The sequence below is a fragment of the Bos grunniens genome, chromosome 11 (assembly GCF_055505025.1).
Source record: "Bos grunniens cultivar Pamir isolate PY7600 chromosome 11, Bosgru_T2T1.0, whole genome shotgun sequence".
NCBI lineage: Eukaryota > Metazoa > Chordata > Mammalia > Artiodactyla > Bovidae > Bos > Bos grunniens.
The window spans coordinates 59736161-59753812 of NC_141175.1; the positions used below are offsets into that span (position 1 = coordinate 59736161).

Consider the following 17652-nt stretch of genomic DNA (forward strand, 5'->3'; position numbering starts at 1 on the left):
ACCTTCCCCTGCTCCCTACTCTTGGAACCTTTTCTTTCCCTTACCCCCAGTGCTACCTCCCTGCCCAATTTGGTTTTTCAACCTAGCAGTTTTCTTTTCAGGTAAGATTTTGTCTTTCTGGAAGGAAATATTTGCTGGGCATTTCTGAAGTCCACAGTGCTAGATGGCCATGACACTATTTGATCTCTTGATACACCTGTTGCTGGTTTTATACTCATTAACTCAAAGCCTGTGATGACTTTTCCCAGTTTTCAGCTCTTCTCAGACCTGTTAACTCTTGCCTGGAGAGTCCCATGGACAGAGGAGCCTGGAAGGCTGCAGTCCATGGGGTCACTGAGGGTCGGACACGACTGAGCGACTTCACTTTCACTTTTCACTTTCATGCATTGGAGAAGGAAATGGCAACCCACTCCAGTGTTCTTGCCTGGAGAACCCCAGGGACAGGGGAGCCTGGTGGGCTGCCGTCCACTGGGTTGCACAGAGTCGGACACGATTGAAGCGACTTAGCAGCAGCAGCAGCAGCAGACCTGTTAATCCTGTTTGGTTCAAATAAACCCAAAACAATACCCGGGTTAGTTTGGGTCAGGGTGGTGGCAGTGAAGATAGAAGTGGACAATAGGAGAGATAATTTGGAGGTAAAACCATGAAGAATCACTGATGGCTCTGACGTAGAAGAGAGTTAAGTGTGATTTTAGTGATTTTTTGGCTTGAACAATTAAGATGGTGGTATTATTTGTGGAGATGGGGGAAGACTGAGGGAAGAATGATTGCTGAGAAGTGTGTGCTCTTTTGGTGTTCTACTTGGAAATAGCAACAAATGCAGTTGGTTATGAGTCCACAACTCAGGGAGAAATCTAGTCTAGAAACAGAAATTTAGAGGTCACCATCTCTGTCAATTTGGGTTGCTTTAAACACATTATCATAGACTGGGTTGCTCAGCTAGCTCTCTGACCTTTTTTCTTTTTTAAAAAAGTACTTGTGATCCATCAGCTGAGAGAAAGGGGGCCTGTATGGGAGGCACCAGGGAGGAGAAGGTTTGAGGAGAGAGCGGAGAGTATAAAAGACATCTCTGAGGGTGGGAAATTTACTAGGGGAACCTGATGGACTGGAGGTTGCAGTCATTAGTTTAAAATAAAATGGGTCACCTATGCCCTCTCCCTCCTCCACTTCCTTCCTTTCTTCTTTGCTATTTGAGGCCCACTGAGGTAGGAGGCTAGGCAAGGTGGGGACCCAGAGAGGGTTCAGGGCTGAGTAAGGCAGTGGCCTAGCAAGGGTGGGGAGACTGATTACATGCAGAGGGTTGAGCAGGTGAAGGGAATATGTGTGTGTGTGCGCTTAGTCACTCAGTTGTGCCTCGTTGTGACCTCATGTATTGTAGCCTGCTGCGCTCCTCTGTCCTTGGAACTCCCCAGGCAAGAATACTAGAGGGGGTTGCCATTCCCTTCTCCAGGGCGGTCTTCCCAATACAGGGATTGAAACTGGGTCTCTTGTACTGCAGGCAGATTCTTTACTGTCTGAGCCACCAGAAAGCCCCAAGGGAATATATAATAAAATATAAAATAAAAAATCACATTAGCAAAATAAGGTTAAAGTTAATATTATAATATATATGCACAACATTGTAGAATGCAAAGAGTTTTCATATCATGGCGGCATCTTGTTATCCAAGGCATTTTAGAGGCCAGTGCTTCTAGTTATATTTAATAGTGAGGAAAATAAAGTTGAGAGACTTTCCCAAAGTCACATAACAACTTGAAGGCATAGCTGAGACTAGAATTCTGGGATTCAGATTTCCAGGTCACTACTCTCTACAACAAAAGAGCAGTGCTTGAATACTTGATATGTTTATCATAAAAAAGGGGATTATCAGAACAGAAAATACTGGTCAGGAAAGAATAATGCCATTTAATCCCCCAATTTCAACTATTTGGAAAAACTGTGGCCATTCACAGATTTCTATCCAAAAAGTGGGTTTAAATTTACTTGGCTATTGCTCTTCCAGAAGAGAATATTCATCGAATAGGAACAGATCAATGACACAAAACAAAACAAACAAAAAAGTAGAAATTAGATTTTTATTATATTATAAACATTTCCAGAATATAAACTGATTTTGTATCAAGACTCTTTTTAAAAACTGTATGTAACTTAAGCTTATTATAATGTATGTCATTTTCCACCTTTCAATCTAGAAAATATACTGCAAGTTAGATCTAACGGAGGAAAAATATCTAAATTGCTTCACAGAGAAAACTAATGAATATAAAAATACCCACCCCAAACTAAAACCCAATCAAGAAATAGATTCTGTTAAGCCTATTAATCCTACTTAAATATAAATGACCTCCCAAGGGAAAAATACTTCCATCATCACAGCAACCAGATGAATAAAAGCAGAGCCACTCTTGTTAAGGGAAATTACATTATGTATAAGAAAAATGTAGTAATGATTTTAGAAAATGAGGAAAAATATTTGCATGTTGGATAGCAAGCGTACTCTGTTTCCTGTTCTTTTAGCCTTTGTACCTGCTCATGTGAGAAGAGGGATTTGAACATGAACACTGTAAAACCAAGCTTCTCAGCTATTAGTTTAACCCTGGGGGAACCAATGCAAGAGCTTCAGAATCCAAGGATAGACTGGTCCCAAAGCATTTCCTCCTCTGTCCTTTCTCGGCCTTGTTCCTTTTTCTCTTTTCTGCGCTTACGTTCCTCTTTCTTAGAGGCTACATCTCGGCTTTTTTTCTCCTTCCGGTTCTTAAGCTTTTCTGTACTGACTCTGACTGTTTCTGCCTCCGTTTTGCTTGTTTGGATGCTCTTGTATTTGTCTAAATCTATTTCCTCACAAGCTTTTTTCCTCTTATGCTTGGGCCGCTCCTCCTCTGGCTTTTCTCTGCCTTCCTCTGTGTGCCTTTTCCTCTTCTGATGTATGTGTTTATAACTAGCCTGATGGGCACTGGTATTATTTTCTGAGGAGAGGTGCCTGTAAACTCCAGATTCTACACTGTATGAGCTACAGTTAGACTCGTGCTGACTAAGGTTCGGGGGTACAGGTTTTCCTGAGAAACAGTCCCTGGTGAACTGAGAGTAGCTCAGGGAGTCTAGTCTCAGCCTGCTGTCATGAGCTGGTAGCCACTGAGGTAACTGCTTTTCCACTCTTTGTGAAATACTGCATGATCTTGGGTAGGTTTGGACGGTTCCATATGGGAGTCTTTGTTCAAACATTCTACACCTGGGTCTAGAGTCAACCTCTTCTTTGTACCCATAGGTTTCCAAATAATCCTCTCTCATCTTCCTGAAACAAGTCTTTGGCTCTAAGCCTCTGGCTTTCTGCACTTTGATATAATCTTCAAGTTCATCTTGAAAAGAGTCATATGTCTTCTTTGAATGCTTCATTAGCTTGACAAGGGATTCTCTGTGGGTAGAAAAGATGGGAGAAAATTCTTACTAGATTATTTAATTCTGAATATTTCCTTTACTCTTGAAGAATCTCAAAAGACAAAATAAAGAAGCCCCTTCCCCATCCCAAAATTAAAATCTACTTTGGTATAAAAGTTAAATATCATGATATTATATGCCAAAAAGGAGCATAAGGAAGTCAAATATTGCCTATGCCACTCACAAGTAATTTTATCCTTCTCAGAAGTGAGATGAAGGAGGCAGAAAGGAGCTGACATGTATAATTCTTTTGTAGGGCTAAAAATGTAAAGCTTTGTAGGGATATATGGATAGAAGGACTTACACATCCATGGTGAGTGGCCTGATCTGAGTGCTCAAATAATTTCTAAAATTCAGATTCTTGAACACTGTTGTCTAAGAAAAGTAACAAACCATAGAGAGGTAATTTTAAAAATCTTTTGTTCACTCAAAATAAAATAAACATACATACTCACCAGATAACAGTATTGTAAGACTTAACAATAAAATTATAAAATGGTTTTGGAATGCTGGAAATTAGAAATCCAGCTGAGACAAAACTACTCGTAGGTATAGGGCATGAGAAAAGATGAGGGAACAGAGTTCTGTATCTTCTGCATAAGGAATTGGATTTCATTCTGTTACTTCTGATTGGTGAAAAAGACATTCTAGAATGCCTTCTGGTTTGTTCTCTATTAAAGAGCTGGTGGGAGGGCTAAGCGGGAAATGGAGGTGAAAGCTCAGAGTGGGTAGGGATTTACGTAGAGAAAAGTTTCAGAAGAAATTTCAAGCCGATATGCTAACCTTTGTTTGCTTGCTTTTTGGGGGATGGGGCAGTACAACTACTATTTCTCTTTCTGTCCCCACCTCAAATCCTGCATTACAAATATAGCAGAAAATGTACTTAGTATGAGAAGATAATATTTTTGGTGATATGCTTTATTTCCAAAAATTATGAGGCAGTATAACCCATGCAGTTCCTTCCTTTAACAGAAACAAGTCTGACAGCAATCTAGAGTCACCAATGATCAGCTAGTTTTACTGGCAATTTGAGATTAAAAAGGAAGTCTAAATGAAGCCTAATTTGGTGAGCCAGAAAATTTAGTTCCTATTCAACTTAAATAGTAGAAAAATTCTGACTAGAGCAAAATGTAACATATTATTAAACAGGGGCAAAAAAATTTGACCAGACATTTCAGAAAAGAATATACACAAATGGACAGTAAACACATGAAAGATGCTCAGTATGATTCATCATCAAGTAGACGTTAATTAAAACCACAAAGCAATACCATCATGCACTCACTAGAATGACTAAAATTAAAGAGATTGGTGAGGATATAGAACAACTGGAATTCTCAAATGTTGCTGGTAGGATATAAAATGGTACGACTACTTGGAAAATAGTCTGGTAGTTTCTAAGGAAGTTAGACATACACCTACCATATGATCTAGTTATTCCACTCCTAGATATTTATCCTAAAGAGAAGGAAGTATATGTCCACATAAAGACTTATACTTGAATATTCACAGCAGTTTTATGTGTAATAGCCCCAGAAAGAAAAAAAAAACCCAAATATTGATCAACAGATAAATGCATAAATCAAACAGTGGTATATCCATATAATGGAATCAATGATAAAAAGGATCAGACTATTGATACACTTGACAAAATGGATGAATCTCAAAATAATCAAGCTGACTCAAAAAAGCCTGAGAAAATAGTACATAATACACGATTCCATGTACATAAAGCTCTTGAAAAAGGAAAACTAACCTATAGCAATACAGTGGTTGCCTGGGAAAAAGTAGTCAGGAAAAAGTAGGAGGGAGCTCAGCTGGTAAAGGATCCGCCTTCAATGCTGGAGACCCTGGTTCCATTCCTGCGTCAGGAAGATCTAATGGAGAAGGGAATGGCAACCCATGCTGGTATTCTTGGGCTTCCCTGGTGGCTCAGACAGTAAAGAATCCACCTGTAATGCGGGAGACCTGTGTTTGATCCCCAGGTTGGGAAGATCCTCTGGAGGAGGGCAAGACAACCCACTCCAGTATTCTTGCCTGGAGAATCCTCATGGACAGAGGAGCCTGGCTGGCTACAGTCCATGGGGTTCCACAGAGTTGGACATGACTGAGCAACTCAGCACAGCATTATAAGGGGCATTTCTGGGGGCATGGATATGTTTACTGTCTTAACTATGGTGATCATTTCATCAATATATATGTTTCAAACCTATCAAATTATATACCTGGAATATGTACAGTTTCCTGTACATACCTCAACTATACCTCAATAAAGCTACTTTTAAAAAGTCACTAATAAAATTAAAAAGATGTTGATAATTGTCAAAACTGGATAAGTACAGAAGGTGTCATAATACTGTTTTCTCTATTTTTATATTTAAAAATGTTTTATAAGAAAAAGATTTTACTTCATACTCACAGGATGGCTATAATTAAAAAGATAGATAATAAATAATGTGCTGGCAAAGAAGAGGAAAAACTGGAGACTTCATTCATTCTTGGTGGGAATGTAAAATGGTACAGCAACTTTGGAAAACAGTTTGGCAGTTCTTCAAAATGTCAAACACAGAGTCACCACATAACCCTAGCAATATCACTCCTAAATATATACCCAAGAGAAATGAAAATCTATGTCGACACAAAAATTTGTACAAAAATGTTCACAGCAGCACTATTACTGACAGCTAAAATTAGAAACAATCAATGTTCATTAGCTGATGAATGGATAAACACAATGTGGCAATTCACACAATGGAATGTCATTCAGGAATATAAAGGAATGAGGTACTACAAAATGGTATACCATGGATGAAACTTGAAGACAACCCCAAAAGATCACAGATGGTGCAGAGATCAATGAAGAGGTGAACTGAACCTTACCCTTATCAGACTGAGACCTTGGTGGAGAAATCTGATCATATTCACTCATTAATTAGTTCCGTTTTTTAGCATGAACTTTCTCCAAATAGCGAGACTGTGCAACAACCGAGGAGCTAAAAACCATGACAGCAGAGATTTTAAAAATCTATTGTTGCCCAATATTCTACTTCCCTTTACCTGAAACCAAGCAATCTTTTCTTTTTTCCAAAAAAAGTTAAACTTGCTTTGAGGTTTGAAGTTTGAAGTTATCGAAGGTTAACTGCTCTACAATATTGCAAGCACAATCTTGTTATAATGATTAAATAATTCAAAGTTTAGAATTACATCAACATAAATCAATCATCTGAAAACTCACAAAATGCATCTTCAATTTCTTATTTTGCTTCCTGTAAATCTGAAAGTAAAGCCAACTTTTTGAGTATGTGTTTTGTGCTGTGCTTAATCATTCAGTGTGCGACCCCATGGATTGGAGCCTGCTAGGCTCCTCTGTCCATGGGGATTCTCCAGGCAAGAATATTGGAGTGGGTTGCCATGCCCTCCTCCAAGGGATCTTCCCAATCCAGGGATTGAACCCAGATCTCCTGCATTGCAGGTGGATTCTTACTGTTTGAGCCAAGAGGGAAGCCCAGTGTGTATTTTACCCTTGAAAAATAAATAATATTGTTTATTTTAGAGAAAGTGATCCAAAATTTACACCTCCGAATTTGAAAATAGCACTTGTGAGTTTTAGTTTATTTACTCAGGAATTTTACTATATTTAGTCTGAACTAAGAGTGTTATACTTTTGCTTGCTTTCAAATCAAAGTATTAGTATAACATATATAAATAATTCAGTATAAATTATGTATAATATGTATAATGCTTCAGTATAAATAACGCTAATAATTGAGATGTCCTTTATTTTCAACCTACCTCATAATGTGAAATCCATTATGATTCAAATTATGGCACTAGTTCTTATAAGCCTTCTACAAAAGGTATCTGTAAAATGTTCAGTCTTTGCTCACTCAACGTGGTATCTATGAATAAAATAAGGGCAGGTAAGACATTTACGATAATATTTTCAATTTTCAACCCTGTATCATTTCATATACCATATCAAATCTTAACTTCTCAAGTTAAGACTGCTTACAAGGCTAAAGTAATAGCTTTTTGCTCATTGGAATGGCAATTTCAGTATGAAAACATTTAGTAAGCCTCTGATATTGCATATGAGCTTGAGCAAACTCCAGGAGACAGTGAAGAGCAGGGAAGCCTGGCGTGTTGCAGTTCATGGGGTCACAAAGAGTTGGATATGACTTAGCGACTGAACAACAACAATGATGTATTTTTTAGTTCAGAAAATACTTCTTCTCTGAAGGAGAAGTTACTGGGGCACATTACAGTAGGACTCTGGACTTGAGGGAAATGATTTGGGGCGGGCATCCAGCCTTAGTACTTCGTGTCTTAGAGCAGACATGTTTCTGATTTTTGATCTTTGTAATTGTTAAAATCCCAGCGGTATCTCTCTCCCCATGTTGGCTGACTTCTCCCATCTGGGACTTAATGTAATTGATTTACTTTTCTAAATGTAGGACTTTACACTTTATCCTGGTAAAGGTTTAGGCCACCACTCTCATCTCTGACAATCTTAAAATTCAGATTCTTTTAATCTTGGCATTTGCTACAATACTAGTTATAATCTAAAATGGTACACAGTTTTGACAATTTCTTTAAAAGTTAAACACCTACTATAGGATCCAGTCATTTCACTCCTATGTATTTGCCCAAGAGACATGAAAACATGTCCATGTACATGAATACTCATAGCAGCTTTATTTCTTATAGCCAAAATCAGAAGCAACTCTATCAGCAGGGGAATGGGTAAGAAAAGTGTGGTATATCCATACAACAGAATTATTCAGCGGCGAAAAGGAACAAAATAGCAATACATACAACATGGATGAATCACAAAATAATCATGCTGAGTAAAAGCATGAGTACCTACTGAGTCTACTTATAAAAGTTCTAGAAACACAAATTAATCTGTAGCGATAGAAAGCAGATTAGTGGTTGCCAGGCACAAGGATGGAGGGAGGGATAAATTGTAAAGGAGGAGGAGAAAAGTGTTCAAGCTGGTGGAAATACATGGCATTTTGTTTATGAAAGTGGTTTCATGTCAAATACCTGCCAAAAACTCATTGTACACTTTTAATGAGTGCTGTTTACTATAAGTAAAGTAAACCTCAGTAAAGTGTATGAGAGGTGCTTAAAGATCTAAAATGAATGTTTTGGAAAAAACATTCTACTGTAATTTGTTAAACTGGATACGTAACTGTGTGTTAGTCACTCAGTCGTGTCTGACTCTTTGTGATTCCATGGACTGTAGCCTGACAGGCTCCTCTGTCTGTGGAATTATCCAGGCAAGAATACTGGAGTGGGTTACCATTCCCTTCTCCAGGGGATCTCTCGGACCCAGTGACTGAACCCAGGTCTCCTCCATTGCAGGCAGATTGTTTACCGTCTGAGCCACCATATATATATACACACACACAGATATTTGGCCAAGCAACAAGTGGGATCTTAGTTCCCCGACCAGGGATGGAACCCACCTGTGTGCCCCCTGCAGCAGAAGCAGTCTTAACCACTGAACTTTAGGGAAGTCCCTACACTGGATCTTTAAATGTTGGCTTTGTTTCCAGGAAGATCATCCACCTAACATAGCTTAAGCCAACCTATGCAGAACTACTGCTTGCCACACAATGTTAATTTTCTCACTGCTTCTAGGAGCTAGACATAGGGACTCTAGAGTCAGTTCTGGCACTTATTATATAGGCTTGGTCAAGTTTTTCAGGTATTGTGGATCTTAAGGAAATTAACAAATGTAAAGTACTTAGAAGAGTATTGGCACATAGTAAATGCTGTACAACTGGGCTGTTTTTATTGTTATTTGGGATTTCATCCATTTAACTGAAATGTTTTTCCAACCAATTATTCCAGTAACTGTGTGCTCAGTTGCTTGTCGTGTCTGACTGTTTGGGACCCTAAGGACTGTAGCTCGCTAGGCTTCTTTGTTCATGGGACTCTCCAGCCAAGAATACTGGAGTGGGTAGCCATGCCCTCCTCCAGGGGTCTTCCCAGACTAAGGATGGAACCTGTGTCTCTCCTGTCTCCTGCATTGCAGACAGATTCTTCACCCACTAAGCCATCTAAAAGCCCATTCCAGTAACTACAGAAAGCCAAATGAAGAAAAGATTATGGCTATACAGGTCAGGAGTGCCTGACAGGAGTACCTAATTCTTTGCATTTCAAGCTAACTCATGTTTCAGAAGGACCTTTTTTTTTAAATGAAAAGTCAAATTTCAACTTGATTCTTACTATCTTTTCTGATTGCTGATTTTAAACCAACTCTTATAAGGTTTCAGTTTATGTCCTGTGTTAATGTTTGCTATATGTACTTTGACGTCTAAAAGAATGGAATGTCAAGCAGAAACATCCAATCTATTTACAAGTTGGTATTAGGTCTCAAGCAAGAAATAGTTTGTTTCTTCTGAAACTCATTTGGAGTATTTTTCTCAGATTAGGGTTAATTTTTGTAAAAAATCTAGCAAAATTCTGAAAACTTGATGTTCCTATTTGTACAAGTCTAGTTATAGATGACTATCCACAATGCCATTCGCTTCCAGGAAAGATATAGTGCAAATAGAAAGAAAATGTAATCTTTTATTTCGAGAAATGAAACTAGGCACCTTGCTATTCAATATCTGTACAAGGGTTGGTCTTATTTCAGTAATAATAGGTAAAGCCATTGCAAAAGCTAAAGTAATAAAAACATTGCATGTGAACTACTGAGTTAAATATGAAAAATGAAAAGTATGAATTACTTGCAATTCAAAACTGTCTAAAAAGGTTTAGTATTTAATAAAATACTAAGAACCACTCCACTGTTCCTAATTCTAATCTTGTCAGAAAATTTGTTACACCCCAATCATCCTTTCAGGGGCTTCCCTGGCAGCTCAGATGGTAAAGAATCTGCCTGCAATGCAGGAGACCAGGTTTGATCCCTGGGTCGGGAAGATCTCCTGAAGAAGGGAATGGCTTCAGGAGAATTCCATGGACAGAGGACTCTGGGAGGCTACAGTCCATCGGGTCACAGAGTTGGACACCACTAAGCAAGCATACAATCACCCTTTTAGAAATTGCAAAACCTGAATTTAACTTTTGCATTATATATGTTTTTAATATGCCACAATAGGTTTAATAGGTTGATGAGTAAATCAACTCAATCTGAGTGAAAAATTTACTAAAAATTTTCATGCCCACAGGACACTACCCGATTTGTGTTGTAACATGACATTAAAACTAAGTTTTAAAAAATACTTATTAAATATCTTTAATCACTGAAGAAAAAATGTTTGAGCAAAATTAGAATGTTAATTTGGCAAGTTTTAGGTGTAATTAGTTTCCCTTTAATAAACTCTTTTTTAAATATATCAAATTAATGACACAGTACTACATTTTTACATGGAGTTCACTAAGAAGCATTAAAGGACATTTTCCCCACCATTTGCATCTTCTCTCAGCAATGTTATGTACCATTCATTGTACTTTGTTAAAGTTATCCAGAAGTATTTTGGTTTTTATGCAATAGTTAATAGTATTTTTTAAAAATCTCAATGTCTAATTGCTTGTTTCTAACATTTACAGGTAGTATTGGTTTTGTATATTAACCTTGTACTTTGTGTCCTTGCTAAACTCACTTATTCTAGTAGCTTTTCCAAAATTCCTTGGGATTTTCTACATAGATGATTATTTGTTGTTGAGTTGCTAAGCTGTGTCTGATTCTTTTGTGACCCTGTGGACTATGAACTGCCAGGCTCCTCTGTCCATGAAATTTCACACTGGAGTGGGTTGCCTCTTCCTTCTCCAGGTTATCTTCCCAACCCAGGGACTGAACTTTATTCTCCAGCACTGCAGGCAGATTCTTTACCACTGAGCCACCACGGAGCCCATAGATGATCAGATCATTAGTATCAGCAAACAAAGACAGTCTGATTTCTTCCTCTCCAATCTGTAAACCTTTTTTCCTTTCCTGACTATACTGGTTAGGACGTCCAGGACAATACTAAAAAGAACTGGCGAGAATAGACATCCCTGCCTTGCTCCTGGCTCTTGAGGTTGGCAATCTTTTAAAACCATTATAACCTGAGGGAAGACTAGAGCACAGCCTGTATCAGGAAAGGGGTTCCCAACCCCTGGGCCACGGACAGTTAACTGTCACGGCCTCTTAGGAACAGGGCTGCAAAGTGGAAGGTAAGTGGCCTGCAACCAAGCAAAGCTTCATCTGTATTTATAGCTGATCATCGCTTGCATCCCCCAGTCTGTGTAAAAATTGTCTTCCACGGAACCGGTCTCTGGTGCCAAAACAGTTGGGGACTGTTTGGGGGACCGCTGTTTTAGGAGACTAGGTAACTGATTCCGTTCTCTTAACCAAAGTATGCTGCTTTATTCCTTTTTACCAGAGGGTCAAATTCCATCTAAGAAGTTTTGAGAGATGCAGTGTATACTTTCTAGTATTATGAATACTCACTCTTAACTGAGTTAGTTATTAACCTTGCCTTTTCAGGAAATGAGATTAGTATGTGACCTATGAGTTTGCCATAGAACTGGATGACTTATAGTTATTTTACACTAATAAAATCACACAAGTAACAGGATTTGCTATGGCACATTTCCAATGACAAAACATAAAGGAATTAACAAAATCATTAATTGGGATTATTGGTTACAAATGTAATATAAAATTTATGTCCATTTATTTTGGTTGTGCTGTACAGCTTGCAGGATCTTAGTTCCCTAACCTAGGCCCCAGCAGGAAAAGCACTGATTCCTAATCATTAGATGATCAGGGAAATTTCCTGTCTTTACTCAAACTAAGCCTTTGGTAAAGAATCCACCTGCAGTGCAGGAGACCTGGACTCGACTCGTGGGTTGGGAAGACCCTCTGGAGATGGAAATGGCAACCCACTCGAGTATTCTTCCCTGGAAAATTTCATGAACAGAAGAGGCTGGTGGGCTACAATCCATGGGGTCACAAAGAGTTGGACATGACCGAGTGACTGAGCACACACAAATGTTTTGAATATCAATCATTGTAAGTAATCTATGGCTAGCTAGCTCAAGGACCTTGACTAGATCAACTAAGAAATTAGTTTTACTTGGGCCCATTCTGAATTAGAATGTCATCAAATACGTGCCAGTCCTTCCAAAAGGTCAGTAAATGTGAATAGGTCAGTAAGAATGATCATGTCCTAACATAAGAACCTGGTTAATGGGAGGGGCTCTAAATGGTTTCTGAATAAATATAAGGGCTTGTTAGCTTGATTTTCTGTCATTTGTCTCGAATCTCTGCAAAAAAACAAAGGAACACTTCAGACAATTGCTATGTAAATGGGTTAGATTCAATAAGCAGTTAGAAATGCTCTTCATTCTGAAAATGAGTCTAATTTTCTTTTCTTTTAAAAAGCCAGATAAGAAAGAACTGTTTGCTGTGGTTTTGTTTCTATTGATTTCTTAGTAATATTATTCTGAAAAAAGTTTTTAACTGTCAAAAATATTTGAGAAACTTCTTTCAATGAATTACAAAGTGTCCTGGAAAATCTTACTACACTTTCACCATAAATGTGATGTATATTTCTTTTCAAGTAAGTCTGGTCATGTGGTATTTGAGTTTTTGTGATTGAGTCTAATTTCTCAATTTCCTATTTGTAATTTACACCTTCTATATATTCCCTGCTTGCAAATTCTTAATCCTTACTGACCTTTATTATCAAGCCCAGTTTAAGAGAAGCTCCTTCATAAGTATTACAGCTATAGGTGAAAATGGATCAGGAGTTTTAATAGTCCTTTCAGGATCTTGAAAAGGAGAGTGGAATTTAATAATTGAAAGGATGATAATTCTTTGACACCTTTTGGAGGAATCTTAAGAAAAAAAGATACTGGCTAAGTACTAGATAAATTTTTTTTTTCTCTTCCAGCTCATGTACAATAGGAAATTACATTAGGCGTTTATAAATATCTAAACTAAAAATATACCGGGTCCTAGGAGTGTTTTAAATAGCATATCAAATATTTATTATTTGTTAAGTAGCAGTTAACTGAATAATTAATAAGGATATTTACTTAAAAGTGACGAGGTAATTTTTAGGTAGTAAATTCTATTTTCCAAATCCTAACAAAATCTCAGCTGTAACTCAAAATATTTCACTACTCTTTGAACGTCATTTGATAGCCATTTTAAGTCAAAGTTTCACGTTTTATAAATTGCTGTTCTAGTACACAGCCAAGCCAAACCAGTTCATAATTTTAAAGCTGGTGAGGTCCTCTATTTGGTTTGTGCAGACTTCCTCAACCTTGACACTGACATCTCATGTAGGATAATCCTTTGTGGAGGCTGTGGTATGTCTATGTTGGTGCCCTGTGCTTTTCATGTTGTGTGTGCCATCTCTGGCATCTAGCAGATACCAGTAGTACCACTGCTTACCAAGCTGTTCCTTGTCCAGTGGCAAAAACCAAGGAAAAAAGTCTTCAAACACTGCTAACTGTCCTCTAAGGTAGGGGCAGGGCAAAAGCATCTGTTTGTGAAAGTCACTCAATCGGGCTAGTCCAACTCCCCTCCCCACAGATGGCAAAACAAGTTCAGAAAGTTTGGGACTTAGTGTCATAAAGCTAGTTGAGAAATTAGCACTAGAATCTATTTAGTCAAGACTCCTATGCCCTCAAAACCACCTTGAAGCAGTACAGAAAGGTAACTGCCTGCCAACACTTTGTTTTGAACTGATTTTTAGTCTTTAGTAACTGCACATATTCAAAGTCATTGCAAAACAAAACAAAACAAAAAAAACCCCACTCTGGCAAAAAGCTGTTTTTTTCCCCCCCATGAGAAACTGTTTCCAAATTTCTGTGATGTGGCTATGGAAGCTAAACTGAATTGTAGTCTTGACATCATAATAGCTCAGGCTTGTTAGTGAAAGGCAGGAAGTTTGGTATGAAAGCAGAAAATTCAGATTTTATTTTTTTAATCTCAGAACAGTAATACTAACCCAGGCTGATTGAAGACACTAAACCTAGTCTTCTAAAAGTTGCTCTCACTAAGGTACTTAATGAGACATCATTTGGTTACAGTTTCTGATTTCCATTTTTAGTGAATGGAATTTATATAAAATATTTACAAAATGTTCTAAGAAATTTATAATATTTTACTGTTTTGTCATTCCTTCAAGTGAAAGGTATAAACGATTATTCAAGAGTACACAAAAATAGAGTATACTGTGGAAGATGAAAATAAAAATTATTTTAATGAAGTTATATTTACTGCTGTTCCTCAGGAAAAAGGAAAATTAAATTATCCAACAATGTTCTGGCTTCCACCAAAAATAATGTTCTCATTTTGTCTCTCTGGAGACAAAAAGCAACATGAGGCAACACTGCAAATACTAAAAATTAACTATGAAACTGAAGATGGCTGAATGTTCTACTAGAATCTTCTGCAGTGGGATCAAGCTCCACGATCCAAAATCATTTCAAAACTGCCTTAAAGCCTAAACTCATAGTTTGGAACCAGCAGTTTGTTTGTACTTGTAAGTTCTTACAGTACTTGTAAGAACTCAAACATCTCTTAGATCGAAATGGTCAAGAAGTAGCTCTTTGTTTTAGGGAAAATGAACTGGTGAAAACTGTAAAAACTCTAGGCAGGTATATTTCTTTCAAACTTTTGCAGAGACTTGACCAAATTTTAACATGGTCACGTTTGAATGAACCAGCCCCATCGTTGAGCTCAGGTCTGGAAAAGCTCACGGCTGTCAAAAAAATATTTACTGTTTGTTCTAGCCAACACCTGATGAGGTTCCTGGCCTCTCTTTCATACAGTTCTTACTAAAGGGTTTACAATTGCGAACTCTTCCTCAGGCTCTTTGAAATGTATTTCTGTCTCCTACAGCTCGGGTGTGTCTGAGTCTCACGGATCTGAAAGTCATTCCTTTGAAATGTGATGATCATGTATTTCAGAGGCTGTCTCCCAGTTTCTGTGGGAAAACAGAATTCTCACTTCCGTAATTGCCAGCAAGCTGACACTGCCCAACCCTTTGTTAAGTCTGTACTTCTCCGACTCTACTTGAACCCCACCTTCCCCCATTCCTTCTTTTAAGACCCCCCAGTCACTTCTGCGAAAAGTCGGAATGGAGCTCAGTATTTTTCCTACTATCAGTAGTTACTGAATAAAAGTTGTTTTCGCCGCCCTAACTGAAGTCCTGCTTTGACACTGGCAGGTATCTATTAAAACTCACACCACTATCAAGATGAGCTTGTACATCTTGGAGGCTTGTTTTAAAGGGTGTTATCCTCAAAAAACCCGGGGAAACTCTGCGAAGTGATCCCTCAAAACTTAACCCCCTCTTCTCTTCCTCCAGGGCCCCAGGAACCTTGGGCTCGCGTGTTTACTTCCTATTCTCCCCAAGTTCCGACTCCACTTCTCCCTACTTGTGAGTGAGGTCGCCACTTTCCGGGATGTTCAATTTCACGCCGCGCAGGTCTACGCCCTTCCGCGTCTGGGGCCTTTTCTCTCCTTGCCTCTGTCCCCATCACATCCTCCCCTTCCCTCGCCCTGTCACTCTCTATCTACAGCCTCGGCCGGGTCGCCTCTCTCCCGCTCCAACCTCAGCTCCCCCGGCAGCGGAGACGTCCCTTCTCCCTCCGCGATCCACGTGGGAGCCCGGCGCCCGTTTCCCAGGGGTGACGGGTGGGGAGGGGAGCGGAGAGCCTCAGGTCCTGTCCGGTCCGCCATTTCGCACTCTCCGGGCGCGCCGGGCCTTTACCGGGTCGCAGGATGGAGGGGCTAAAGGCCCGGGCCGCCCCCGCCGCCGGGGCGGGAACTCACCTTCTCTGAGGCAGGGGCAGCGTCTACAACTACTGTCCCCCTCCCCGCCAGCGCCGCCAGCCCGGGGATAGGCCGAGGTGGAGGTGGCGGAGAGGCAGGGACAACCGCTGCCGCACCGCCGCCTCCGCCGCTGCCGAACAGGCGGGGTAAGAGGAGGAGGAGGAGGCGGAGACCGGACTTCCTGAGGGGAAGTCGCCGCCACCACCAGCGGCTGACTGGACGGAACCGGGAACCATGGCGGCGAGGCGCGCTACTGCGCTTGCGCAGTCTCCCGGCTCCACGAAAGCCGCGCCCTCCGGGTTGCCCTACCCGCTCAGTCCGTCACTTCCCGAGTTCTCTTCTTCTCTGGCTTGCATTAGCCTTTCTTTTGCTGTTCCTTGGTGTACCTCGGTGTTCCTTGCTGTTCCTTAGTCTTTTGCTCTTTGGTGATTTCCCTGGTGGCTCAGTCGGTAAAGAGTCTGCCTGCAATATGGGAGACCTGAGATCGATCCCTGGGTCGGGAAGATTCCCTGGAGAAGGAAAGGACAACTCACTGCAGTATTCTTGCCTGGAGAATCCCATGGACAGGGGATCTTGGTGGGCTACAGTCCATGGGATCGCAGAGAGTTGGACGCGACTGAGTGACTCACTTTCACTTTCTTTGCTGTTCCTTGGTCTCTCCATGGGCCTTCCCAGTTGGTGCTAGGGATAAAGAACTCGGCTACCAATGCAGGAGCCACAAGAAACGGGTCTGAGCCCTGGGTCGGGAAGATCCCCTGGAGAAGGCAATGGCAACCCACTCTAGTATTCTTGCCTGGAGAATCCCATGGACAGAGGAGTCTGGTGGGCTACAGTCCATCGGGTCACAAAGAGTCGGACAGGACTGAAGCGATTTAGCACGCACCCACCATTGGAAGAGAGGAAAAACTCCTGGGGCAGCTCACCTTGGGAGAGTCTGAAACCAATTAGGAAGCCGGTACCCGACGATCCTACATTCAGGGCAGCAAAGGAGACACAGATGTAAAGAACAGACTTTTGGACTCAGTGGGAGAAGGCGAGGTTTTGAGAGAATAGCACTAAATCATGTGTATTACCATATGGTAATCATGTACATTACCATATGCACTTGTACCAGTGCAAGTTCAATACATGAGTCAGGGCACCCAAAGCTAGTGCTCTGGGACAACCCAGAGGGATAGGGTGAGGAGGGAGATGGGAGGAAGATTTAGGATGTGGGGGGACACGTATACTTGTGGCCGATTCATGTTGCTGTATGGCAAAAACCCATCACAATATTGTAAAGTAATTATCTTCCAATTAAATTAATTGAAAAAAAAAAAAAAAACCCAAAAACCTGCGACTTTCCCGGTTCTGTAGTTAAGAATCCACTTCGCAAAGCAGGGGACTTGGGTTCAATCTAAGATCCCACATGCTGAGGAGCAACT

At 40.1% G+C, this 17652-nt stretch overlaps 1 protein-coding gene across 4 annotated transcripts in view; it reads right to left on the minus strand.

Moving 5' to 3' along the window:
* Positions 1-2061: 2061 nt before the first annotated feature.
* The window catches only part of LOC147363163 (lysine-rich coiled-coil protein 1), a 29279-nt gene continuing 13688 nt past the window's right edge, over positions 2062-17652 (minus strand). The window contains exons 1-3 of one of the 4 annotated variants that reach the window (XM_086326626.1): positions 16229-16360; positions 7228-7334; positions 2062-3412 (exon numbers count right to left, since the gene is read on the minus strand). In XM_086326626.1, coding sequence (XP_086182752.1) covers positions 2620-3412; positions 7228-7232 — 798 coding nt within the window. In that variant the 5' untranslated portion in view covers positions 7233-7334; positions 16229-16360 and the 3' untranslated portion in view covers positions 2062-2619. Of the gene's footprint in view, positions 3413-5191; positions 5321-6315; positions 6431-7227; positions 7335-16228; positions 16361-17652 lie in introns of those variants that run through there. The other 3 variants (XM_086326627.1, XM_086326628.1, XM_086326629.1) reach the window with 3 other exon arrangements.